Source organism: Chelonia mydas, chromosome 6 (genome assembly GCF_015237465.2).
Source record: "Chelonia mydas isolate rCheMyd1 chromosome 6, rCheMyd1.pri.v2, whole genome shotgun sequence".
Taxonomy (NCBI): domain Eukaryota; kingdom Metazoa; phylum Chordata; order Testudines; family Cheloniidae; genus Chelonia; species Chelonia mydas.
The window spans coordinates 104927154-104954601 of record NC_051246.2 but is presented as its reverse complement, the minus strand read 5'-3'; the positions used below and the strand labels follow the sequence as shown (position 1 = coordinate 104954601).

The window sequence follows — 27448 nt, the reverse complement described above, 5'->3', positions numbered from 1 at the left end:
CCCCCGCTCCTTGTCCCCTGACTGCCCCCTCCCGGGACCCCCACCCCTAACCACCCCCTGGGACCCCACCTCCATTTAACGCCCCCCATTCCCCATCCCAACTGCCCCACCCGAACCTCTGCCCCATCCAACCACCCTCTGCTTCCCATCCCCTGACTGCCCCCCCCGAACCTCCACCCCATCCAACCGCCCCCTGCTCCCTGTCTGCCCCCTGGGACTCCCTGCCCCTTACCAACCCCCTGGCCTGGGCCCCCTTACCATGCCGCTCAGAGCAGCATGTCCTGCCACCACGCCGCCCAGCCAGAGCCAGACATGCTGCCGTGCATGAGCAGGCAGCCCCGCAGACCAGAGCGCTGCCCACTCAGCAGCGTGACTACAGGGGAAGGGGAACAGTGGGGGAGGTGTCGGGGGCTAGCCTCCCAGGCCAGGAGCTCAGGGGCCGGGCAGGACGGTCCCGTGGGCTGGATGTGCCCCACATCTGCTTTAGAGTGTGAGCAAGGGTTAAGAGCACCATCGCTTCCACTTCCTAATCTTGTGGAAACAGTAAGAAAAGAATTTGTCAATAGCAACTGCAGCTTACAAAGTTGACAAGTTGGTGGACAGCAAATTAAAAAATAGTTTCATAGATTACAAAATAATTCGTTTTGAAAATGGCTTTAGAATGGATCAGATACCACAGGGAAAGGGCCTGATGTGTAGGAACCAGATAATATATAACTGAAGTAAGAAACAAAGATGTTCACAATTTTGAGAAGCCAGAGTGTTGTAAGCTTGACAAGATTTGGGCTCTCTGTCCTTAGAAGGATGTAGACACTTATCATGTTAGGTGACCAACTGCAGCTCTAGATCAAAATTAATTGAATTTTATTCTGAAGCCACATTTGGAAAAATAGCTCTTAATAAAGAAAATTCAGCAAAATAAATGCCTTCAAAAAACCTCATTCTGGTGGCACTGAGATCCACCAAACCATGGAGATCAAAAAGGAAGGGAGCTGTCAATGCCAAATACAAAGGAGTCATTAGGTGCACAGAACATACACTGAGGAATATGTCTAAGCTGTCTATGAATCTGCATTTCAGTGATTACCAAGGTTCATGAGGAGGTGCATGCAGATATCCAGAGGGTGGGGGATCTACATGGGAGAACCCATAACAAGACATCAGTGTTTTTCAACTGTAGAGAATGTACAAAAATTTCATATACATGATTTTATTTTAATTTCTGAACTATATATATCACAACTGATTTAACCGATAGAACACAATACTGATGCCTCAAACTTGACCATACTTTCTCTGAGTTATATTAAAAGGGTCTGGTAAATTTAATCTTGTTTATCCCAATCTAAAAATGGTAAAAGGTGAAAGTTTTTTGCTTGGTGGTTATTTAATTGTTGTTTTGTTTTAAATATTTAAAATGACAAATATAGAATTTCAATGGAAAAATTTTCCTACCTGTATAATTTCTGCAGTTGCACAGGCAAGTTTACCAGGTTTGATTTACCAATTTCTGCCAGCAAGTAGAGAGAAAATTCTTGATCCAGACAGTCAAAATGTCTTTCAATTACCTTTTCCTCAGTCTATTTTATCCACAGCATTAACAAAAGGAGCATTTGTTCTTACCTGTGAGTTCTGCAAATACATTCAAACACCACATGAGGAAGCTGAGTTTACTACCCAATTAGCTCATGGTGATAAAAAGCTGCAGAAACACATAGCAATCACTATGTCTTTCACTTTACAGTTGTAAATACAAATTTACAAAAGTGGGTGAACATCTTTATTCCATCTCACATGTGGGAAATAGAGGTGCAGAGAGATTAACAGATAATTCAATTCCCTTTGAAGTGAGACAACTCCCACTATTTTCAATGGGAATTAGATCAAGTGACAGCTATATGAAATGTCCAGTAACTGGTCAGTTTATCAGCAGTAATATTTCTTCAACAGACAAAAACAAAAATCAAACATAACAAAGCCTGTCAATGCTAAAAAATATTTGCAATCAAAACCAATAAGAGCATTTATAAACCCACCCAGGAAAAATAGGAAAATACAACTATCCCTGTGTTAGGGCTAGTCTAGATGGAGAGTTAGTGAATGGCAAGCTGGGGTGTAAATCTACAGCGCACTAGTGTGCTGCCCACTAACTGGCTGTGCAGACCTTGTTACCGTGTGATAAAAATTCCCTAGTGTGCTTTGACCATCTCTTGTTTCAAACAGCAGTAGGTCAAAGCATAGTAGGGAACTTCCAGCATGCAGTCCACAGTCCACACAGCCACTTAGTGTGTGGCATGCTAGTGCACTGTAGATTTACACCACAGCTTGCCATGCACTAACTCTCCGTCTAGACAAGCTCTTAATGAAAGTAAACAGATAGTAAAGCAGCGTTTGGAGGAACTGCTTATACTAGTGTCTATAGACGTTAACAAAACTCACATGTATTTCACAGAGTTTAATAGAGTTTAAGGCCAGAAGGGATCATGAGAAAATCTAGTGTTACCTGCTGTTTATCATAGGCCATAACATTTTACCCAAATACCTCTGCATTGAGCCCAATAACTTGTGTTTGACTAAAGCATATCATCCAGAAAGCCATCCAGTCTTGATCTGAAGACGTGATGGGATTGAGAATTCACCACTGTCCTTAAAAGTTTGTTCCAGTGGTTAATCACCCTCACTATTAATAATCTGAGCCTAATTTCAAATTTGAATATGTCTGGTTTTGATTTCCAGCCATTGGTTCTTGTTATGCCTTTCTCTGCTAGATTAAAGAGTCCTTTACTACCAGTATTTTCTCCCTGTTAAGGTATTTATACACTGAAACTAAGTCACTTCTCATACTTTTTTTTGTTAAATTGAACAGACTGAGCGCTTTAAATCTCTCACTGTAAGGCATTTTCTCAAGCTCTTGAATCGTTGTGGCTCTTTTCTGAACCCTCTCCCAATTTTTATACATACTTCTAAAAATGTGGACATCAGAACTGTATGCAGTATTTGATTATCAATCTTACCAATGCCATATACAGAGGTACAATCACTACTCCCCTTTATACATCAAAAGATCCCATTAGCCATTTTTGCCACAGCAATTCATTGGGAGCTCATGCTAATTGCTTAGCCACTATGACCCCTACATTTATAAGAACAAAATCTCCTTTTTGCTATATATTGCCAGAAAGTAAGTATATAAAAGCAATAGAAGTACCACCAGCAACCAACAGGCCAACAACATTTAATGAACTTTTGGTAGAAAATGACCTTTATCAAAGTGAGAATCTCAACTTTCGAGTGTCACACAATTTAAGAAAAAAAATAAATCTAGGTTGCTGATTTTTAGTGCACCTTCATTTCAAGAATTCTCTGTCTACCAAAGCATATCATAGGATCAAGAATATCTCAGATGTAATTGGATTCAGTATTTTAAGCAGCAAATTCCAGAAATTCTTCAAGTCAGCACGTTGGTTTAGAAAGGGGCCTGGAATGAGAAGCTAGAAGTTTATGTGGCAGTTAAGTGGAAAAACTAGGGTTAAAGTTAATGAATTGTCAATAATTTTGCATCCTCATGTGATTGTTTGTTTGTTTTCGCAAAGCTATTTGCATATTTTTATTAAAAAGGTCTATTGAACTGGCCTTAACACCACTGAATCTGATAATGGAACTGACTCAGCTTTTTTTAAACAATGTGTCAGTTCATTTTATTCCTCAGTTCTGAACACATCTTGTTCTGTGGCCATTTGTTCAGTTCAAAGAATAAGAGAAAAACAGCTCTTTTATAAAGGCCCAGGAAGACAAGACCAAGTGGACCCATGATGCTCAATATTATAAAAGCATCTCTGCAATATGGAACCAAAGGCACTTCTGATGACAAGGGTGTACTGGAGCATGCATTTAAGTATCCTAGAGGACAATACCTGCCAAGTAATCACGTTGCTGGATTGCATATACTACAGAGCAGGAGGCTTGGTGATATGTTTGTTCTTGCACTTTTAATCTAACAGCTTGTAATGAACTAGATGGAATATGTGCATCACAGATTCAAAATGAAATTGTTTTGATTTCTAACAAATATTGTATTGTCTCTCAAACAGCCTCTTATTTTAGTAGACTGGAAAAAAGAGGACACACTATGAGGCTATTTCCTGGGGCAATTTGACAAAATATGAGAGAAGTAATTTGTTATGAGTACCATCTTGCTACCTGTTCTATATTTTCCTGGAATACTTTTGTTAACACAGTAAGTATAAAATGGGTGGACTGAAAACCAGATAAAGATGAAGGGAAGACTATAAACATAGTATGTTGGTATAAATAGCCAGTCCCTGCAAAAATAAAATAATGAGAGGAGTGAAATACAGAAAAATAATTTGTTGTTGAAAAAAAGAAATGAAGGACCATTTGCTAATACCCAGTCATCTCTAGAGGTAATAAATCCTACTTTGAATTGGTCAGCTGTTCTAGAATAGAAACCAATTGTAAGAAGGCAGCCCTGTTCGGAGCACCCTTCTACAGTAGTCCATGGCATGACACGTGCACCTGCCTCAGTTTTATCTAGGTACGGCCATAAAAAGAACACAGTCTTTCCCAGTCTTCACGCAAAATCCCATCTTTGGGCATAATTTACTCAGATACACATACAATAATACATAGAACCCTCACAGTAAAAACCATTCTCCCAATTCCCAAAATAAAACATAGAAATGTACAGTGATTTTCCAAGCTCCTTGCTAGTGAGTCCACAGTACTGTTTCCAGTTTCCTTCTGCCCTTGTTCCAGGGTCCCACACCTCCAGCCCATCATCCTGAGAGTGACCAACCCCATGATTCTTCTGCCTAAATCACAGTCTATCAAGTCAGCCCTTTTCCACCTCACGGTACTGACTATTCAGCCTAGGAAGGTATGAAAACTAGCCCCTCTGCTGGTCTACTAGCCCTCCGCCCTTTACAGCCTCCCATCACTGTCTCTGACAAAGGAAAGCCAGCAGGCTAGTCCCTTTTGCTGGCTCCTAGCTCTCAGCCTCCTTGCATTAGCAATTCTAGCCCAGAACAGTCACCAAACTATCCTTCCTGCTCTCAACCTAGTTGATTCCTCCATCTTCCCAAAAAGGGCCTACAGAGATTTTCACTCTCTACAAACTGTCTCTCCCAAGAAGCTCTCACTTAACCCTTTCCTAGCTTCTCCAATCTCTGCTCTCAGGCAGCCCTGACTCACCAGGTCTCTCTCTCATTGGGTCTCCCCCGCTGGGTCCAAGTGCCCTCTTTTAAACCCAGTTGGAGTGAGCTGTTGAAGCACAGGTGCACTGGCCCTGCTCCATCTTAAAGGGTCAGTGTCAACTTGTGACATCAACCCTTTTTAACACATTCTTTTTGTACAGAAAAAACTACCATGAAAATATAAGAAAACCTGTGAGCCTCAGCCATGCCACTCTTCCTATATTACCCACTACCTTACCCCTGTCACTGAGAATATAAGGAAAAATTCAAGAAAGCAAATAGTTTGCAATGGTTACAATCTTTTTTTCACCTCATTTCTAAAGGTTTCTGGGATTGGATTGCTCAGAATGTTCTTAATGGAACATGACACTTTTCATATCTACTGGAGCTCAGTGATTCAAATACAGATCAGGTCAGTAATGAGCCAAATTTGTTTCCAACTGTCTGAAATAAGCAATTTCAATCCATTTCTTAGAGGACAGTTGTCCATATCATAAAGATCACCATCAAAATGATGCATATGTTGGCAGATTCAGCTAAAAACAAAGATTTCAAGGATATGAAGAAACTTCATTTCTACACATGGTCCCCTTCAAATCATGGATGGATGAGTCATATTGTCAAAGAAACTGTCAGGAACTTAATTTCTAATCCCCAGGCACTAATGCATTCCATGGCTATAGCACTTCAGTCTCCCGGACTTTCAGTCTGGCACCTTACTCAAGCGTTAAATTACACACATTGAAAAAGAGCTGTTGCAATGATGTTGAAAATGAAGCTGTCCTAAAAATTACTAGATATGCCACAAATCAGCTCTTCAGAACTAAATTTTCCAGCAGCAGTCTTTAAGTTAGCATTGCATTTCTTTATGTCCAGTACAGACATACCCATCCTGCTAATTATAGACCAATTCAGATTGCTTTTTAGTGAGAGGCTGTACAATCTGGATCTAGACAGAGGTGACCTGTGGTCTAGTTTCTCTCACATTCTGTCAATGTTCTTCACCGCCTTAACCATCAGGTAAGCACCAGAAACAGGTAAGTGAAGGACAGATCAATCTCTAGGTTCGTAACTGATCTTAAACATTTTTGAACCATCATGAACTGAAACAACACATTTTATGATGTGAAAATTTTGGCTGAATCATCAGCTTTTTCCTCTTCTGATACATTCACTTTTCTTAGAGTGGGATCCTTATCTTAACAAACAAACAACTTATACTGGGATTTAGTCATAATAGACTCTTAGGAGGAGCTCTGAAATTCCCCAGTTAAAGAACAGATACTAAATACTGTGCATACTAACAGATTATTTAAGTTTAAAAAAAGATATGCCTCAGGAGAGATTGTTTAGGCCACATTAAATCAGGTTCAAAACGTATACAGTTTCAGACTGAGCAAGTTGGCCCCTCCTCCTATGTTTATTTCAGCAAGAGCTTGAGAGAGCCTGAGATGTTTGAAAGAGCTGAGTCAGTAATACTGCTATCTATTGCATTCTTTACCGGACTAACAAACTATCAGCATTGCTGGTCTTAGGTTGTTGCAAGAACTTATTTATTGCTAGCAATCAGTTCCCTTTGATTTGAATATTTCCTTCGAGTCTGAGGCAGCAGTAGCCCAATTTAAGTATTACCTATCCCAAAGTCTAAATAGCGATGAGCAGCGACTAGTTATTGTTGGACTATAAATAAATAAATAAAGCAAATAATGCAGAAAAATGCAGCAAGAAAAACAGATGGAAATACGTTTGAAGGAACAGCATTTAAGAGACCAGAGGCTAATCTGAAAGCTCTATTAAAACAGATTTGTTTTTTGCTTTTTGTGAAACTGAATTAAAGTTCTGGTTTACTCTACAACTTCAGCTGAATGACAACACACTGAACCAACGAAACACCAGAAACATCCCATGATTCAAAATAAATTCTTAGGCCCTCTCTTATTGGGAAAAAATAATGTGTTGTTTAATAGTGCTAGTTCAACTGAGTTAGTTTAACTCAACTGAAAAGAGTGGCAAAATGCATGCCAATGCATTTGAAGCTATGGAACCTGGCTGTGTTGTAGCCGTACATGGCTACAAATGTGTCAAGCCATATCTTAATGGGGCTTCTCAATCATGTTAAGCTAACTCAATTGAACTAACAAACACCTTTTTTGCCCATTAACATATACCCCTATTGCTTGACTACCATGCACATAGGGAATTCACCAAACAACTAATAATAGCTGACTAAACTTTTGTGGGCATCACATACACCATGAAAAACTAAACACAAAATATATAATTCTGGATGGTAGCATAAAAACCTCAATGTTTCTCTCACAGAAGATGGAATGAGGCTGAGGAAATGATGCCTGCCAAATTGTACCATTAAGACTGATTGGCTAAAGATTTCTCCATAGGCTGGCAGAGAATGGTAAACTTTATAGTACCAAGATTTTTACAGAAGAATGCAGAACATTTTTCTGGAAAAAATATACTAATTGTGATAATTAATTAAAATATATGTTCCATGTACACAGTGAATTCGTGTGGAAGATCAATAAGGAACATCCCCTTCTAATTAATATTGATACAACATGATCTTCAAATCATACTTACTAAAGCAGTTGTTTCTCTTGTTGCCTTTATTGCAATATTTTATTAGGACAAAAGCTATATTCATAACTTCACATTTAGTAACTTACTCTGATTTTTGGCAAAACCCTCCGAAGTGTCTCTGCAGGATTCTGTTGCATCAGGACTGGAAGATTTGCAACCACACTTGTTCCTTGGATGTCTTGACCAGAACTTACAAAAAACACACACATTTTAAGTATTATACTACAAGCTGTCCTGAAGGTCACAGCTTTCATAGTGAGGACAATGACTATTCATATAACAACTCATATATCCTGAAGGTTTTTTTTTAGTTTTAAGAAGATAGTTGAAGATAAGTCACACAACAAAAAACTACATTAAAGTAACGTAAAGAATAACTTTCATGATAAACATAAAATCACAAATATGCTGTTTCTAATGTGAAATGTTCTAAGCATATATATTTAGAAAAAATATAAATCATTTAAAAGAAAAATTATTTCAAACTGGAAAGACAAGGCGCCACCCTAATGGAGATTTCTTTGAGTGGCTTGTTAGCATAACAGCACGCAGATGATAAAGCAGATAGATGATAACTTTACTCTAGATATAATGTAGTATCATTATAAATATTAGATATTAAGATATCTCTCTTAATCAAACTGCTGCTTTCTCTTTTCACCATTACACACCATCAGTACGCGAGCAAGACAGTCAGTACACTTGACCACAGTCTGCACAGTCACACTTTTTCCTTGGATATCTTGATAAGACCTTACAAAAAATACATACATTTAAAATTGTATAATATGAGCTGAACTCAAGCTCACACCTTTCATAAAAAGGAAGACAATGCACCTTAGTAGAACAGCTGAAATAACATGCTCCTTTCTTAAGATGTCATAGACAAGCGGGAAAGACAGCAGAAGAGATTGGGAGGAGGAGGAAGTTAGGATGGTGGAAAATATTAAGTATGGAAACTAAACTAAAATCTGTATATTATGACATAAACTTATCATTTTGTGTTTAAAAATATAATTTTCATTTCCATACTATCAGCCAGGATTAAACAGATGTCACCACCACAGGGAAAACTAGGTTAGAGTATACTTATAAACTTTTTCAATTGAAACAGATACCCTTATGAGACACACATGGGTGGGAAAGGGAGAAAAGAAATTACAGAAGATCCAAGGGTGGAGAATGGGATAAAGAAACAGTGAAGGAAGGGAATGGAATGGAAATACAAGATCTATCCAGCAGGGGCATGAGTTGTTGAAAGAGACTCCTAAAATGCTGGAATCTCCCATCTGATAAAGAACAGAGGACACCTGGGCATCTATTGACAACCACCGAGTTAAAAGCTGTAACTCATACTAACCATTGCTACTTCAAAGTTTTATAATCTGTTATGCTGAACAATCAAAACTTGTTTTAAATGGCTAAAAAGCCCAATCATACATAGGCACACAAAGCACACAAGCAGCTTCCTTGGGGCATGACCACAATTTGTTTGCAATGCATTTTCATTTAATTCATAATATGAATAAATGTTTTAAAAAAGTAATGCATACAAGTCTTAATTACCTAAAATACTTCTATATACCATATCCTGTCCAGATGATCATTCTGGTAAGGGTAAAAGTTTCTTTATTTAAAAATACAAGCTGGATTAAATAAGCATCCATTTAGCAAATATAATGATCTCAATCATTTTTTTGTTTTTGGTTTGAATTTACAGTTTTGTAACTGTAATTGTACAGTTTTGTTTCTAAGTGGTACCAAATGTTCCATAGAGTACTGAAGTAAGAGTCAAACTATTATTGCAGCAGTTAGAGCTGAAAAGATCTTCAAGAATTCCACTATAATTTCTAATTTCACCTAACAACATTTAACATTTTCTGAGGAACAAACATAAATTAGTTGCTATATTCAGCTACAGACAACTAATCCAAGTTAACTCTATTCTGTTAAATGAATACCACATTGCCTTTAAAAAACAGATATCTACCTGGTAAAAGTTTCTACAATAAGCTGGAAACAAATTTCAGAGTGGTAGCCGTGTTAGTCTGTATCAGCAAAAATAACGAGGAGTCCTTGTGGCAGCATAGAGACTAACAAATTTATTTGGGCATAAGCTTTCGTGGGTTAGAACCCACTTCATCAGATGCGTGGAGTGAAAATACAGGAGCAGGTATAAATACATGAAAGAATGGGGGTTGCTTTACAAAGTGTGAGGTCAGTCTAACAAGATATATCAATTAACAGCAGGATACCAAGGAGGAAAAATAACTTTTGAAGTGGTAAGAGAGTGGCCCATTACAGACAGTTGACAAGAAAGTGTGCGTTACAGTAGGGAGAAATTAGTATTGGGGAAATTAAATTTAGGTTTTGTAGTGACCCAACCACTCCCAGTCTCTATTCAGGCCTAATCTGATGGTATCCAGTTTGCAGATTAATTCCAGTTTTGCAGCTTCACATTGGAGTCTGTTTTTGAAGTTTTTTTTGTTGAAGAATTGCCACTTTTAGGTCTGTTATTGAGTGACCAGAGAGACTGAACCGTTCTTCTGCTGGTTTTTGAACATAAGTAATTATTGTGGTTACATTCACTGGAGTCTAGAATGTCTGCATTGAAACACTGGAACACGTTACAGCAGTGTTTCCCAAACTTGGGACGCCGCTTGTTCAGGGAAAGCCCCTGGCAGGCCCGGCCAGTTTGTTTGCCTGCCGCATCCACAGGTTCGGCCGATCACAGCTCCCACTGCCTGCGGTTCGCTGTGCCCGGCCAATGGGGGTTGGGGGAAGTGGTGCGGGCCGAGGGACATACTGGCTGCCGCTTCCCGCAGCCCCCATTGGCCAGGCACAGCGAACCGTGGCCAGTGGGAGCCGTGATTGGCCGAACCTGCGGATGCGGCAGGTAAACAAACCAGCCCGGCCCGCCAGGGGTTTCCCTGAACAAGTGGTGTCCCAAGTTTGGGAAACACTGTGTTACAGGAAAGATTTTCTTTTTTCTGTGCATAGAAAACAGTATGGTGCATCAGTAGAAACATTCAAGAAGGTATTAGCTGATCATCAGAATTAATTTGTTAGTGCCCAGCAAGTCAAATACATTTGTGTTACTGGCAGACAAGTCAATCGTGTCTGATCTATAACAACTTAACAAGATTCAGAGTAGCAGCCGTGTTAGTCTGTATTCGCAAAAAGAAAAGGAGTACTTGTGGCACCTTAGAGACTAACTAATTTATTTGAGCATAAGCTTTCGTGAGCTACAGCTCACTTCATCGGATGCATTCAGTGGAAAATACAGTGAGGAGATTTATATACACACAGAACATGAAAAAATGGGTGTTATCATACACACTGTAAGGAGAGTGATCACTTAAGATGAGCTATTACCAGCAGGAGAGCGGGTGGAGGTGGGGGGGGGAGAAAATCTTTTGCAGTGATAATCAAGGTAGGTCATTTCCAGCAGTTAACAAGAACGTCTGAGGAACGTCTGAGGAACGTCTTGGGGGGGGGGGCGGGAATAAACATGGGGAAATAGTTTTACTTTGTGTAATGACTCATCCACTCCCAGTCTCTATTCAAGCCTGAGTTAATTGTACCCAGTTTGCAAATTAATTCCAATTCATCAGTCTCTCGTTGGAGTCTGTTTTCAAAGTTTTTTTGTTGAAGGATAGTCACTTTGAGGTCAGAAATCGTGTGACCAGAGAGATTGAAGTGTTCTCCGACTGGTTTATGAATGTTATAATTCTTGACATCTGATTTGTGTCCATTTATTCGTTTACGTAGAGACTGTCCAGTTTGCTCAATGTACATGGCAGAGGGGCATTGCTGGCACATGATGGCATATATCACATTGGTAGATGTGCAGGTGAAGGAGCCTCTGATAGTGTGGCTGATGTGATTAGGCCCTATGATGGTGTCCCCTGAATAGATACGTGGACACAGTTGGCAATGGGCTTTGTTGCAAGGATAGGTTCCTGGGTTAGTGGTTCTGTGGTGTGGTGTGTGGTTGCTGGTGAATATTTGCTACAGGTTGGGGGGCTGTCTGTAGGCAAGGACTGGCCTGTCTCCCAAGATTTGTGAGAGTGATGGGTCGTCCTTCAGGATAGGTTGTAGATCCTTGATGATGCGGTGGAGAGGTTTTAGTTGGGGGCTGAAGGTGATGGCTAGTGGCGTTCTGTTATTTTCTTTGTTGGGCCTGTCCTGTAGCAGGTGACTTCTGGGTACTCTTCGGGCTCCGTCAATCTGTTTCTTCACTTCCGCAGGTGGGTATTGTAGTTGTAAGAATGCTTGATAGAGATCTTGTAGGTGTTTGTCTCTGTCTGAGGGGTTGGAGCAAATGCGGTTGTATCGTAGAGCTTGGCTGTAGACAATGGATCGTGTGGTGTGGTCTGGGTGAAAGCTGGAGGCTTGTAGGTAGGAATAGCGGTCAGTAGGTTTCCGGTTTATGTGACCATCGCTTATTAGCACTATAATGTCCAGGAAGTGGATCTGTTGTGTGGACTGGTCCAGGCTGAGGTTGATGGTGGGATGGAAATTGTTGAAATCATGGTGGAATTCCTCAAGGGCTTCTTTTCCAAGGGTCCAGATGATGAAGATGTCATCAATATAGCACAGGTAGAGTAGGGGCATTAGGGGACGAGAGCTGAGGAAGCTTTGTTCTAAGTCAGCCATAAAAATGTTGGCATACTGTGGGGCCATGCGGGTACCCATAGCAGTGCTGCTGATTTGAAGGTTTACATTGTCCCCAAATGTGAAATAGTTATGGGTGAGGACAAAGTCACAAAGTTCAGCCACCAGGTTTGCCGTGACATTATCGGGGATACTGTTCCTGATGGCTTGTAGTCCATCTTTGTGTGGAATGTTGGTGTAGAGGGCTTCTACATCCATAGTGGCCAGGATGGTGTTTTCAGGAAGATCACCGATGGATTGTAGTTTCCTCAGGAAGTCAGTGGTGTCTCGAAGATAGCTGGGAGTGCTGGTAGCGTAGGGCCTGAGGAGGGAGTCCACATAGCCAGACAATCCTGCTGTCAGGGTCCCAATGCCTGAGATGATGGGGCATCCAGCAGCTTGCCAGCAAGCTTCAGCTTCAAGAGGCATTGCAGTTGTAATCAAGACAATCCACTTATGTATGGTTATCAAAGAAATCTTAATTAGGCTAGCAATCCCCAACTCATTCCCTTTGTATTGATAAGGATCAAAAAATAGTTGCTAAGTGTATTTGTCTGTGGTTTACCTATGTCCTGTTAGAAGAAACCAAATTAGCTTGTAGATGCTAATTCTTTTTCATGTCTTGTAATACTATTATTACTATACTCAATTGTCTCTAGATCAAGAGGGATATTAACATTTAAGTGAAGCTTTGTAAGTAATAATGTTATTGTCCTCATGTCTCTTTGAAACTTATGATTGTGAAACATCTGTAAACGATTTTAGTAGTTTAAATGGCTCTTGCAAAGGGCATTATCTTTGAATGGCCCATTGAATAAAGATCACAGATTTTTCTTCCCAGTCCACATGGTGAAGTTGCCTGTCAGCTTGCCAGCAAGCTTCAGGTTCAGCTTCAGCTATAAAAAAAAGGAACCTCGGGCCTCATCCTGCATCTCTAGTCTGCTGAACTTGGAACAGGGAAAGTTTAAGCTGTGGTCTAAGATCTTCCAAATATTTATTTTGAATACCCTGGAAAATAGTATGGAAAGACTTTAATACACTTTACATATAAGCTTCTTTTGGATTTAGACCTGTTGGAATTATTTCAAAGAAACTTTTGCAAACCAGCATATAAAACATCACTGCTATATGAACACTGAAAATCACTTGTATATGTATGATTTCTTAGCCATTAATAACTCTCTTCTTTTCCTTTATTAATAATTTTTAGTTAGTTTACTAAGGATTGGCTGACAGTGTGATATTTGGGTAAGATCTGAAATTCATATTGACCTGAGGGTAAGTGTCTGATATTTTGAGATAGGTATAAGTTTAAGTATGGTGAACACAGTTTTCAGTAACCCCTCACTATATTAGACTTGGTTGTCTAGATGGGAGCCAAGGGCTGGAATGCCTGAAGGGGACTCTGTCTGGCTTCTTGTTAACCAGTATGGTACTACAGATTTGTTACTGGCTTGGTGAATCTAATTATAGAATAAACCACCAGTTTGGGGGATTGCCTGCCCTATTCCTTGCAGTATTCCCTGAGTGTGGCATTCTCAGTGTGGCTCATGCAGTCACACAGACACATTTGGTGTAGTCTGATTAGGACACATATTACCACAGGTTAATTGGGTTTGGATCAGAACACCCATGCTAATCAAAATTTGATTTTGATATTGAGAGTTTTAAGGGTTAAAGCAGAGGTGGGCAAACTACGGCCTGCAGGCCACATTCGGCCCGTGGGACCTTCCTGCCCAGCCCTTGAGCTCCTGGTTGGGGAGGCTAGCCCCCGGCCCCTCCCCTACTGTCCCGCCTCCCCCGCAGCTACACCACTGCGTGAGCAGCAGGGCTGCAAGCTCCTGCGGCTCTGAGCGGCATGGTAAGGGGGCGGCAGGGGGGAGGGTGTTGGATAAGGGGCAGTCAGGGGATAGGGAGCGGGGGGGGTGGATAGGGGGTGGGGACCCGGGGGGGGCGTTTTGGGGCGGGGGGGTCCTCGGAGAGGGCAGTCAGGGGACAAGGAGCAGGGGGGGCTGGATGGGTCAGAGGTTCTGAGGGGGGCAGTTAGGGGGTGGAAAGTGGGAGGGGGCAAATAGGGAGCAAGGAGCAGGCTGTTTGGGGAGGCACAGCCTTCCCTACCTGGCCCTCCATACAGTTTCGCACCCCGATGTGGCACTCGGGCCAAAAAGTTTGCCCACCCCTGGGTTAAAGATTAGTTACAATGAGTGAGCCATGAACATATGAGAGTCTTGACAGAAAAGCCCTTGAAGATTTGTGCTTACAAAGGGAGTTATCCTTTAAGAAGAAAGCCCCAGATCAAGAAAAATTGAAAAATTGAAAAATTTGCTCAGGGACAGTGACAGTGCTGAGATGGAAAAGCAGGAGTATAGGAGGTGCATGGAACAGCAGGATGCACTGCTGAGGAAAAGGCTCATCGCAGGCAAATGGATGCACCAAGTGTAATTCTAGATTCAAGTAAAACTCAGAAGAAATGTATTGTGGCTCAACAGAGTGATATTTAATTAAAGCAGGCCAGGGCTAATCCGCAGAATAATGCCCCCAACTGGGGAAGGATGGGGAAGATCTTTTGTGAAAGAGGGAATATTATTTAGTCGGGCTATCAAGTGACGAAAAATAATTAATCACACAATTAATTGCACTGTTAAACAATAATAGAATACCATTTATTTAAATATTTTTAATGTTTTCTACATTTTCAAATATATTGATTTCTATTACAACATAGAATACAAAGTGTACAGTGCTCACTTTATATTCTTATTTTTGATTACAAATATTTGAACTGTAAAAATGATAAAGGAAATAGTATTTTTTCAATTCACCTAATACAAGTACTGTAGTGCAATCTCTTTATCATGAAAGTTCAACTTACAAATGTAGAATTATGTACAAAAATAACTGACTTCAAAAATAAAACAATGTAAAATTTTAGAGCCTACAAAGTCCACTCAGTCCTACTTCTTTTTCAGCTAATTGCTCAGACAAACAAGTTTGTTTACGTTTGCTGACCACTTCTTGTTTACAATGTCAGCTGAAAGAGGGATCAGGCATTCACATGGCACTGTTGTAGCTGGCGTCACAAGATATTTACATGCCAGATATGCTAAAGATTCATATGTGCCTTCATTCTTCAACCACCATTCCAGAGGACATGCTGATGACGGGTTCTGCTCGATAACAATCCAAAGCAGTGAAGATCTATGTCTGTTCATTTTCATTATCTGAGTCAGATGCCACCAGCAGAAGGTTGTTTTTCTTTTTGGTGGTTCGGGTTCTGTAGTTTCCACCTCAGAGTGTTGCTCTTTTAAGACTTCTGAAAGCATGCTCCACACCTTGTCCCTCTCAGATTTTGGAAGGCACTTCAGGTTCTTAAACCTTGGGTCGAGTGCTGTTGCTATCTTTAGAAATCTCACATTGGTACCTTCTTTGAATTTTGTCAAATCTGTAGTGAAAGTGTTCTTAAAATGAACAACATGTGCTGGGTCATCATCCAAGACTGCTATAACATGAAATATATAGCAGAATGATAGTAAAACAGAGCAGGGAACATACAATTCTCCCTCAAGGAGTCCAGTCACAAATTTAATTAACGCATTCTTTTTTTAAATGAGAGTCATCAGCATGGAAGTATACCCTCTGGAATGGTGGCCGAAGCATGAAGGGGCATACGAATGTTTAGCATATCTGGCATGTAAATACCTCGCAATGCTGGCTACAAATGTGCCATGCAAATGCCTGTTCTCACTTTCTGGTGACATTATAAATAAGAAGGGGGCAGCATTACCTCCTGTAAATGTAAACAAACTTGCTTGTCTTAGCGATTGGCTGAACAAGAAGTAGGACTGAATGGACTTGTAGGCTTTACATTGTTTTGCTTTTGAGTGCAGTTATGTAACAAAAAAATTTTCTACTTTTGTAAGTTGCACTTTCACGACAAAGAGAATGCACTATAGCACTTGTATGAAGTGAACTGAAAAATACTATTTCTTTTCTCTATCATTTTTACAGTGCAAATATTTATAATCAAAAATATATACTTTGATTTCAATTACAACACAGAATACAATATATATGAAAATGTAGAAAAACAGTCAAAATACTTAATAAATTTCAATTGATATTCTATTATTTAACAGTGCAATTAAAACTGTGATTAATCACGACTAATTTTTTTTATTCACGATTAATTTTTTTGAGTTGATTGCATGAGTTAACTGTGATTAATCAACAGCCCTATTATTTAGCGAAAAAGAGGATTCCTGATGAAGTGTGTCAGCAAATAGTTAAACCTTAAGGATATAGGAGAGATCTGCTCCAGTTAGCCCATGACGGACCATTTTGCAGGTCATTTGGGAATAGAAAGAACATGTGACAGGTTGAAGCAAAACTCCCATTGGCCACTTATGTATGACTCAGTGAGGGCCTACTGTAGGAGCTGTGACTTGTGTCAGAAACGCAAAGGATTTAAGGAACCTAGAAAAGTATCCTTGCAGCCTTTACCCGTTAAAGGGGAGGCATTTGCCAGAGTGTCTGCAGATATTGTTGGACCTAAACCTTCCAGGAATGCAAAGAAATATATTCTTGTGGTAGTAGATTTTGCTACTAGGTATCCTAAGGCATAGCATTGTCTAACTTTGAAGCTGAGACCATGGCCACAGCTTTGTTCACTATCTTTAGCAAAGTAGGCTTTCTCAAAGAAATTTTAACAGACTATGGTACTAATTTTATATCTGTAGTTTTTGAGATGTTATGGGAGTTGTGTGGGGTAAACCATTTGAAAGCTGCACTCTACCACCCTGAAATTAGTGGACTTGTAGAAAGGTTCAATGGAACTCTAAAAGCTATGCTTAGAATGCATGTTTCCAGGCATGAGGGTGACTGGGATGTGTTGCTCCCATATTTACTGTTCACGTATAGCGTACCCCAAGAATCCACAGGGTTTGCTCCCTTTGATCTCTTGTATGGGAGGCAGGTCAGGGGACTCTTAGATTTGATCTAAGAAAAGGAGTAGTAATGGCACCTTAGAGACTAACAAATTTATTTGAGCATAAGCTTTCGTGAGCTACAGCTCACTTCATCGGATGCATGCAGTGCAAAATACAGTGGGGAGATTTTATATACACAGAGAACATGAAACAATGGGCGTTACCATACACACTGTAACAGAGTGATCAGGTAAGGTGAGCTATTACCAGCAGGAGAGAAAAAAAACCTTTTGTAGTGATAATCAAGGTGGGCCATTTCCAGCAGGTTTCAGAGTAGCAGCCGTGTTAGTCTGTATTCGCAAAAAGAAAGGGAGTACTTGTGCCACCTTAGAGACAACAAATTTATTTGAGCATAACCTTTCGTGAGCTACAGCTCACTTCAGTTTACAAGAATGTGTGAGGAACAGTGGGGTGGGGGAGGAATAAACATGGGGAAATAGTTTTACTTTGTGTAATGACACATCCACTCCTAGTCTTTTTTCAAGCCTAATTTAATGGTGTTCAGTTTGCAAATTAATTCCCATTCAGCAGTCTCTCGTTGGAGTCTGTTTTTGAAGTTTTTTTTGTTTTAATATTGCGACTTTACCTCCATTATGTCACTTTCCTCTCACAGCAGCAGGCTTAAGAATGTTGATTGTAATTTAAAACTTTATTTTACAATATTCAGTTTTATTATTTTTTTCATCTTCTGATCTTTCAGAATACCACATTGAAATACAAACAAAGCACGCTGAAATTCCACAACATGAGTACTGTATAGACTAGAATATTAATTAAAATGTTATCAAATTAAAGGTTGACAATTAATCTTCAGAACAACAGACTGTTTTATTGACATCTAGAAACTGTTTTGGAGCCAAATTAGTCCAAACGCTAATAGAAATAGTTTGACAAATAAGATATAGAAAAATAACATACATGAAAAAGATTTTGCATGTTGGCTATCCAACTCTTCTCCTTTTCTCATCCTCTCTCATTCCCTCTTTCTTTCTACCTTATCTCAAGAATATAGACTGTAATTTTACCAAGAATGCAACTATAGTTTACAATAACATCCAACTTGAGAAGTGCATTAATATTTTGGGTTTTTTGAATACATCTATTAAGATAACTAGGCTACTTCCCTAACTGAAATTAGGATGGCATTCTTAAAAGTATTACAACCCACTTGTATGGCTAATTATCATATCACTTTTAAATACGTGATGCTCCAGTAGAAGGCTGGAGGTCTCATTAAGTGTCTCATCTGCACAAGTGTTCCCTGGTTTAAAAACATTGTCCACAAACACAGTTATGTTAGCCAGTTTCAACAGCTCACAGCTATATCCAAATCTTTTTCTTAAAACCATTCAAAATTTGGGTGAACTAGATTAGAGAACAGAAAATTTAAAACGACAATTTAAGTACAATTTTACAAAGTTTCCAGAACATGTTTTTAAACCTTTATTTAAAACTGAATGAAAGGATGTTATTAACTCAGTTACCATGAATAGTTTACATTAAATGATTAGTTATTTTGTGATGGATGTGGTTTATTGCTTTGTTGTTGTTTTTGAAAAATCAAACATCAATATTTCATTATTTTATTTCAAGCAATAACACTAATGTGTCTAATGTTGATTATGTGTGTGTTAGTGATTTGTTTAATAATTCTTCGAAGGCTCACATGCTAATCACATTACTTGCACAATTCCAACAAAATCTTAGAGAAACAAAGGCATTACCTGGCTGAAGGACAGTGATTTGCTTCCTGAAATTCAGCAAAATGGAATTTAACTGTACATCTTAATCAACAGATACTATGACAAAATACAATCAGCTTTGTGAATAAGAAACTTAAAGAAAAGGAGTGCCTTTCCCTTTAAATGAGAACTACTCACAGTGACTGGCTTACTGCCAATTCAGAATTTGGAGCTGGAGGCATTTCAACACCTCCACACAGCCTGTAATTTTCCAACTGTGGGAGATTTTTCTTATATTACTACTGAAGCAGTAGCATTGTGGATTCTTCTCTTTAGCTACTCAGGTCTCCAGAATTAAAGTGAATTATCCCTACATGTTCAGATTAAGACAGTTTTAATACTGTATGATATACCAAAATAAATGCTACATAGTTATTTCCTTTAGAGGTCACAGTAAATGCAATGTTATAGAGAAACTGTTCCTCTATTAATAGCATTAACTGCAGGAAAGCTCTGCCAGAGCCCTATACTTTAAGGCAATTTAGATCACCCTTTTTTGTGAGCAAATTTCATGCAGACAATATCATTTATGTACAAAAAATTCAGAAATAAATCTTTGGGTATTTTTCCCATCTTTCTTCAGTTTTGTAACCATGGACATATTCACAACATTGTGGGTCAAAATTTGCAAAAAAAAACTCTCTAAATTTGCATCTTCAAAAATATAATGTTGGGAACATAAACAAAAAAATCCTGTCTGCAGATTGTGCATTCAGAAAATATGGCCAAATTTAAACTTGCACAACTGTATAACCTTATGTGTATATAACATAATGTGACTGTGTGAATATTATTATTATTATTAGTCTGAGTTTGGAATGACATCACAAGTAATGAAAAAAATCTTTATATCACATTATCTGTTTTGTTTCTCTAAAATACATGGTGAAACAAAATTATAGAAAATATTTAGAACTTGAAACTATTGTATTGTTGCTACTTGGGACATGTGCAGAAGAACTTTGAATCCAATCCTGCAAGCCCACCTCACATGGAACTCCAGTTGAAGTCAATGGGAAGAACTTAAGAGACAGGGTCCTTTTTTACTGAAAAGGTTGAGAAAGTTCCTGACATTGGACAGCAAGTGATATGAAATTTTTAAAGAAGCACTTTAAGGAAAATGAACATCTAGAAGAGTCACATTATCGAAGGTCAGATCTATAACCCTTACTCATGCTGAACAGTATTTAACTACACAAGAAAATCCTATTGATGTGAGTAAGGGTTCCAGAATCTGGCCCTAAATAAGAAAGAAAATAAGAAAATCAAAATTACCTAGGAAGCATATTAATAATTGGTGGATTACCATTGTATACTGCAGATGACCAGTACATCCTTCACCATGTCCTGTACTAAATGCTAAGAAATTGAAGCCAGAATATATATTTATAGTTCACAAAAATCGAAATAAAATCAACATTTAACTCACACTTCTCCTCTGACTCCCCCAAATGTGAATGTTAATAATAAAAAAAAGGTAATCAACCCATCGCCAAATGCATTGCTTTTTAAAAAGTAAGACAACCTCTTCTGGGTCTCCATGTATTTTCTGTGTTATCTATTTGAGGCCAGATGCTACAAACACTTTCTACTGGACATGACAAATAACTGCTTTTAACTTGAGTAGTCCCATTGAAATTATAGTCTAGTCTACACTCAGTACTAAGTGTTTCCAGGTTTGGACCTTTACTGTGTAAGCTCCTCAGGGCACAAAACATGTTTTCTTTTGGTGTCTTGAATGGTGTTGAGTACAATGTTGGTGTTTAACAAAAAACAAACAGCAAACCTGGGCATAACTTAAAGGCAATAAAGTCCTTAGAGAAACTAAATGCCCCTGTTATCTAGAAAATGAACATTGGAACTATTAAATATTTATATCTATTAATACAGTACTAATAAACATCAACCCCTGTAGATATTTAGTGTGCATATGGTATTAATCTTTGGAAATTTGGGCCAGATCCAACAAATCTTTCCTACAGGGAGTAGTCCTCTCTCACATGAGAGAAGGTTTGCAGCAATCAGTCCTATATTAACTGTATTGTTAATCTTTTAAAATATTCTTAAAGTACATTCAGAAAAAAAATTTTAAAATGAAGAGTCTGATAGTCCCTGACCCTCATTCAGGTACATGTGTCTCTGGAAGGAGGACGGGTGCAAAACCTTCTCTCTCTTGGGCATCATGCAAAGGCCAAGAACTACTCCCCATATGCTCCCCAAGAGGTGCATATTACCCGAAAGCAGAAAGATAGATAAAGTGAGGGCAGGTCCGTGACCCTACCTCTCCTCTGCACTGGTCTGAAGAGTGTGGTCCATTCTGCTCTGTGCTTCATACCAGAGACTGATGAAGCACAATGTCTCCCCAAGCTCATACTCAGCCAGTGCAACTGCATACTGTCCCTTACTTAGGACTGTGGCTAAATGCCACAATCTAGCTCAAAAGATTCGCCAGCTGGTTACAGCTGAATTACTTTGTGCTGTATCTATTGTTATTTCTTAAAATTTAGTAGCCCTTTATAAACCCACAGGCTCTAATGAAATGGGCACTGTAGCCTGTATAGTGATTCAGCGCCTTGGATGAGAGAATATCATTTTTGGAAAAAAGAAAAGGAGGACTTGTGGCACCTTAGAGACTAACCAATTTATTTGAGCATGAGCTTTCGTGAGCTACAGCTCACTTCATCGGATGCATACTGTGGAAATCGCAGAAGACATTATATACACAGACACCATGAAACAATACCTCCTCCCACCCCACTCTCCTGCTGGTAATAGCTTATCTAAAGTGATCATCAAGTTGGGCCATTTCCAGCACAAATCCAGGTTTTCCTCACCCTCCCGCCCTCCCACAAACAAACTCACTCTCTTGCTGGTAATAGCCCATCCAAAGTGACCACTGTCTTCACAATGCGTATGATAATCAAGGTGGGCCATTTCCTGCAGAAATCCAGGTTCTCTCACCCCCTCACCCCCCTCCAAAAACCACACACACAAACTCACTCTCCTGCTGGTAATAGCCTATCCAAAGTGACCACTCTCCTTACAACATCATTTTTGGAAGACTCTGAAGCCACGTGCTGTGTATTTTGTGGCCGGGTTATTTAATTTGCACTTCTGCAAAAGAAGTATTGAATGTGAAGGAATCGAATGCCAGCAGATCAACCAATTATGACAGCATAGTGCAATCTGCAAGCACACCTACTGACTGACAGTCGTACTCAATTTGTGAAAATTTTGTCAAACTGTAAATACTCACACTTTTTGTCTCTAAAACACCAGTTCAAATCCAAGCAGGGGTACACAGTGTGGTCTACACCCTGCCAGGGAGACCAGAGATCCTGGTCCAGTCTTTTTGTGGAAAGAAGAAGGTGAAGATGTAAAGATCAGACATGCCTACAGCTCATGAGCTCTCCAGGGAACAAGCCTGAACAATATTAAAAGAGAAATAGGAAGACAGCTGGGGGCTATTTGTGTAAATCAAGGTCACACACTTGGAAGCTCCTGGATATAGATGTGGCTAGACAGCCAGAACAGTATGAGAAGACAGGAGAGCCATCCTTTGAGGGGTGTCTTTTGGAATGACTGTGACCTGGCCTACCACTGAACGTTGAGGAAAGGGAGCTTTATTGTGTATTTTATTTACTCTGTACCAAGAGGGAAGAAACCCTAAGGAACTGCGTCTTTACCCCTGTGCTAAAGAAAATTAGGGACAGGGTTGGCTATACGGGAAAGAGAGATGACAGAAGTAGGCTAGAAGAAGGTGGTAGAAAGAGTATAGGGCATGATCCAGAGGCCTGCCTTGTTTGTTTAGGGCCCAAGACTATAGTTCTCAATATAAGGAGGGCATGAGCTCCACTTTGATTCCTCGCCTGTAAAGGAAGACATTGTTAAGCAGCATGTAGTAACCAAAAGTTGTATTTTTTCCTGATGGCTGCTCAGTGGAATATGGGAAATGAGTTTGGTGGTCTCAGTCAAATTCTAAAGAAGAGAGAAAGTAAACAAACAAAAAAACCATACACCATCACAACTGGTAATCCTTAACAGAATGGTCATGGAGAATGAACTTCATCTATTCTTTGACAGGTTTCCGAGTAGCAGCCGTGATAGTCTGTATTCGCAAAAAGAAAAGGAGTACTTGTGGCACCTTAGAGACTAACCAATTTATTTGAGCATAAGCTTTCGTAAGCTACAGCTCACTTCATCGGATGCATAAAGTGGAAAGTACAGTGAGGAGATTTTATATACACACAGACCATGAAAAAATATACATTGTAAGGAGAGTGATCACTTAAGATGAGCTATTACCAGCAGGAGAGTGGGGTGGGGGGAGAGAAAACCTTTGAAGTGATGATGAAGGTGGGCCATTTCCAGCACATTTCCAGGAGTTAATAAGAACGTCTGAGGAACAGTGGGGGGGGGGGGGGAGGAGGAAGAATAAACAAGGGGAAATAGTTTTACTTAGTATAATGACTCAACCACTCCCAGTCTCTATTCAAGCCTAAGTTAATTGTATCCAATTTGCAAATTAATTCCAATTCAGCAGTCTCTCGTTGGAGTCTGTTTTCAAAGTTTTTTTGTTGAAGGATAGTCACTTTGAGGTCAGAAATCGTGTGACCAGAGAGATTGAAGTGTTCTCCGACTGGTTTATGAATGTTATAATTCTTGACGTCTGATTTGTGTCCATTTATTCGTTTACGTAGAGACTGTCCAGTTTGCCCAATGTACATGGCAGAGGGGCATTGCTGGCACATGATGGCATGTATCACATTGATAGATGTGCAGGTGAACGAGCCTCTGATAGTGTGGCTGATGTGATTAGGCCCTATGATGGTGTCCCCTGAATAGATATGTGGGCACAGTTGGCTACAAGCCATCAGGAACACTATCCCCGATAATGTCACGGCAAACCTGGTGGCTGAACTTTGTGACTTTGTCCTCACCCATAACTATTTCACATTTGGGGACAATGTATACCTTCAAATCAGCGGCACTGCTATGGGTACCTGCATGGCCCCACAGTATGCCAACATTTTTATGGCTGATTTAGAACAACTCTTCCTCAGCTCTCGTCCCCTAATGCCCCTACTCTACTTGTGCTATATTGATGACATCTTCATCATCTGGACCCATGGAAAAGAAGCCCTTGAGGAATTCCACCGTGATTTCAACAATTTCCATCCCACCATCAACCTCAGCCTGGACCAGTCCACACAACAGATCCACTTCCTGGACACTACAGTGCTAATAAGCGATGGTCACATAAACCGGAAACCTACTGACCGCTATTCCTACCTACATGCCTCCAGCTTTCACCCAGACCAAACCACACAATCCATTGTCTACAACCAAGCTCTACGATACAACTGCATTTGCTCCAACCCCTCAGACAGAGACAAACACCTACAAGATCTCTATCAAGCATTCTTACAACTACAATACCCACCTGCGGAAGTGAAGAAACAGACTGACAGAGCCAGAAGACTACCCAGAAGTCACCTACTACAGGACAGGCCCAACAAAGAAAATAACAGAACGCCACTAGCCGTCACCTTCAGCCCCCAACTAAAACCTCTCCAACGCATTATCAAGAATCTACAACCTATCCTGAAGGACGACCCATCACTCTCACAAATCTTGGGAGACAGGTCAGTCCTTGCCTACAGACAGCCCCTCAACCTGAAGCAAATATTCACCAGCAACCACACACCACACCACAGAACCACTAACCCAGGAACCTATCCTTGCAACAAAGCCCGTTGCCAACTGTGTCCACGTATCTATTCAGGGGACACCATCATGGGGCCTAATCACATCAGCCACACTATCAGAGGCTCGTTCACCTGCACATCTACCAATGTGATATATGCCATCATGTGCCAGCAATGCCCCTCTGCCATGTACATTGGGCAAACTGGACAGTCTCTACGTAAACGAATAAATGGACACAAATCAGACGTCAAGAATTATAACATTCATAAACCAGTCGGAGAACACTTCAATCTCTCTGGTCACACGATTTCTGACCTCAAAGTGACTATCCTTCAACAAAAAAACTTTGAAAACAGACTCCAACGAGAGACTGCTGAATTGGAATTAATTTGCAAATTGGATACAATTAACTTAGGCTTGAATAGAGACTGGGAGTGGTTGAGTCATTATACTAAGTAAAACTATTTCCCCTTGTTTATTCCTCCTCTTCCCCCCCCCCCCCCACTGTTCCTCAGACGTTCTTATTAACTCTTGGAAAATGTGCTGGAAATGGCCCACCTTCATCATCACTTCAAAAGGTTTTCTCTCCCCCCACCCCTGGTAATAGCTCATCTTAAGTGATCGCTTTCCTTACAATGTATATTTTTTCATGGTCTGTGTGTATATAAAATCTCCTCACTGTACCTTCCACTTTATGAATCCAATGAAGTGAGCTGTAGCTCACGAAAGCTTATGCTCAAATAAATTGGTTAGTCTCTAAGGTGCCACAAGTACTCCTTTTCTTTTTTCATCTATTCTTGTACACTTAAAGGTGGCCAACCCCGTTCAAGGGTGAGGACATGGGTAGAACACTGTGACTGTTTTGGGTATACATATAGGACATTAAGTCTCCATGGCTGTTGATCTGTCACCATTCAACTGCTAACATGTACATTTAAAATTTTAAAGAATTGTAAAAGTAACAAATAACACTAAAATAGTTGAATGAGATTTTCCAAAGTGCTTCATGTTGCCCTAAATCTGCTTCCATGGAAGCCAATGGTAAAACACCATTGACTTCCATGGGAGCAAAATTAGGCCAACATGGTGTGCTGTTGAAAATCCCTCTTCTTGTCTTTATGAAATTTGTATCTTGTTGGATACTGAAAGCTAGTGTGCCTCAGGGTTAGTGCCTCAATGCATTCAAGGGGTGCTGTATGTACTGCTTTCGTTATGACTGTGTATCCTGCTACATGATCCTTTCAACATAATATCTACTTTGTTCCAGGTGTTAGGATTTAAGGGCCTAACCCTGCAAGGTACTGAACCCCTTTGACTTCTGTTTTTATATGAATGGGAAATTGAGAGGGCTCAGTACCTTGCAGGATTCAGCCCTCATAGGGATTACTCAACATCAATTCCATTTCCAAGTTTTCAGTTCTCCTCCTGTAAAGTACACTGGTTGCCAAGGCAAACAACAAATGCAGATAAATATCACTGTCAATAATAGCAACCACATGGTCAACAAAGCTTCCTCATGCAGTACAAGGATTAGTTACTAGTTATGTAAAATTAATCTATGATACTATGTAGTCTTCAGTTACTTTTAACTTTAAGATATTGAGATAATATTTATAATGATTTAAAAATCATTACACTTCTGTCCAATTTTTAAACCTGCTATTATTACAAGTAACATCTAACATTACTTAACTGGTAGAAGGATTTTTTTGTACTTTTGACATTGTTTCATGTTTTTTTTTAATATAGCAATAGAGGAAAGAAAAACTTTTTAAAAAGTAGGAAAATGTGCTTGTTGACAGCCCGCAGATGTGTTACGTTAGACTATTTTTAACAAAAGACTAGATTTCTAGTGTTCCTTTAACATAAGAAAATGATATTTTCTGTAGAAGAGACATCTGTTCCTTCCACCACCGCAATGCATATCTGATATGCAGTAGTTCTTGCTTTCATGTGAGGAAACGTTAACTATGCTCACATTTTAATTATAGCGATATAAATAGACGTTATTGTAACAACAGAAATAAAAGAATCTAATAATTTACTTAGCTGACATTGTAATAACTATATGAAAACTGGACCCAATCCCATAGAAGGAACTATCATTCTGATACAATCACTTCACTTTAAGACCACAGGTTGGGCAAAGAATGAGAAGAAGCAGAACTACAAATTGAGTTGCTAAAATAAACACACCCATTACCAGGGAGACTCTACAGACAATACAGCTCTTGAAAGAGACTAGTAAGTGGGTTATGCACTACCATGTCTCAAGCTGTACTGTGATCCTAAATAGACATCTGGGAATAGAAGAAAAACAACCCCAACATGAGATTTGGGAGCAAATTATTAAAAAGACAGATGTCAGTATATCTATTAAATTGCAGAATTATCTGATGGTAAATGACAGTAAAGAAATAGAAGACACTCTGTCTTCATATAAAATTGGTATCAAATTTAAGAGAGATTATACTTCTGTATTATATGTATGGGCCCCTGAGATCCAGCTTCCCTGGCATTAGGAGTGTGCTCATAAGACAGAGGG

General features: G+C 39.6%; 1 protein-coding gene across 5 annotated transcripts in view; it reads right to left on the bottom strand.

The window, feature by feature from the left end:
- Positions 1-27448, bottom strand: part of PPP4R4 (protein phosphatase 4 regulatory subunit 4) — a 126551-nt gene that overhangs the window by 77810 nt on the left and 21293 nt on the right. For 3 of the 5 annotated variants that reach the window (XM_007063444.4, XM_037900879.2, XM_037900880.2), the window contains exon 3: positions 7898-8000. The exons of 1 other annotated variant lie outside the window; for it this stretch is intronic. In XM_007063444.4, coding sequence (XP_007063506.1) covers positions 7898-8000 — 103 coding nt within the window. Of the gene's footprint in view, positions 1-7897; positions 8001-27448 lie in introns of those variants that run through there. One more of the 5 variants, XM_037900881.2, reaches the window with a different exon arrangement.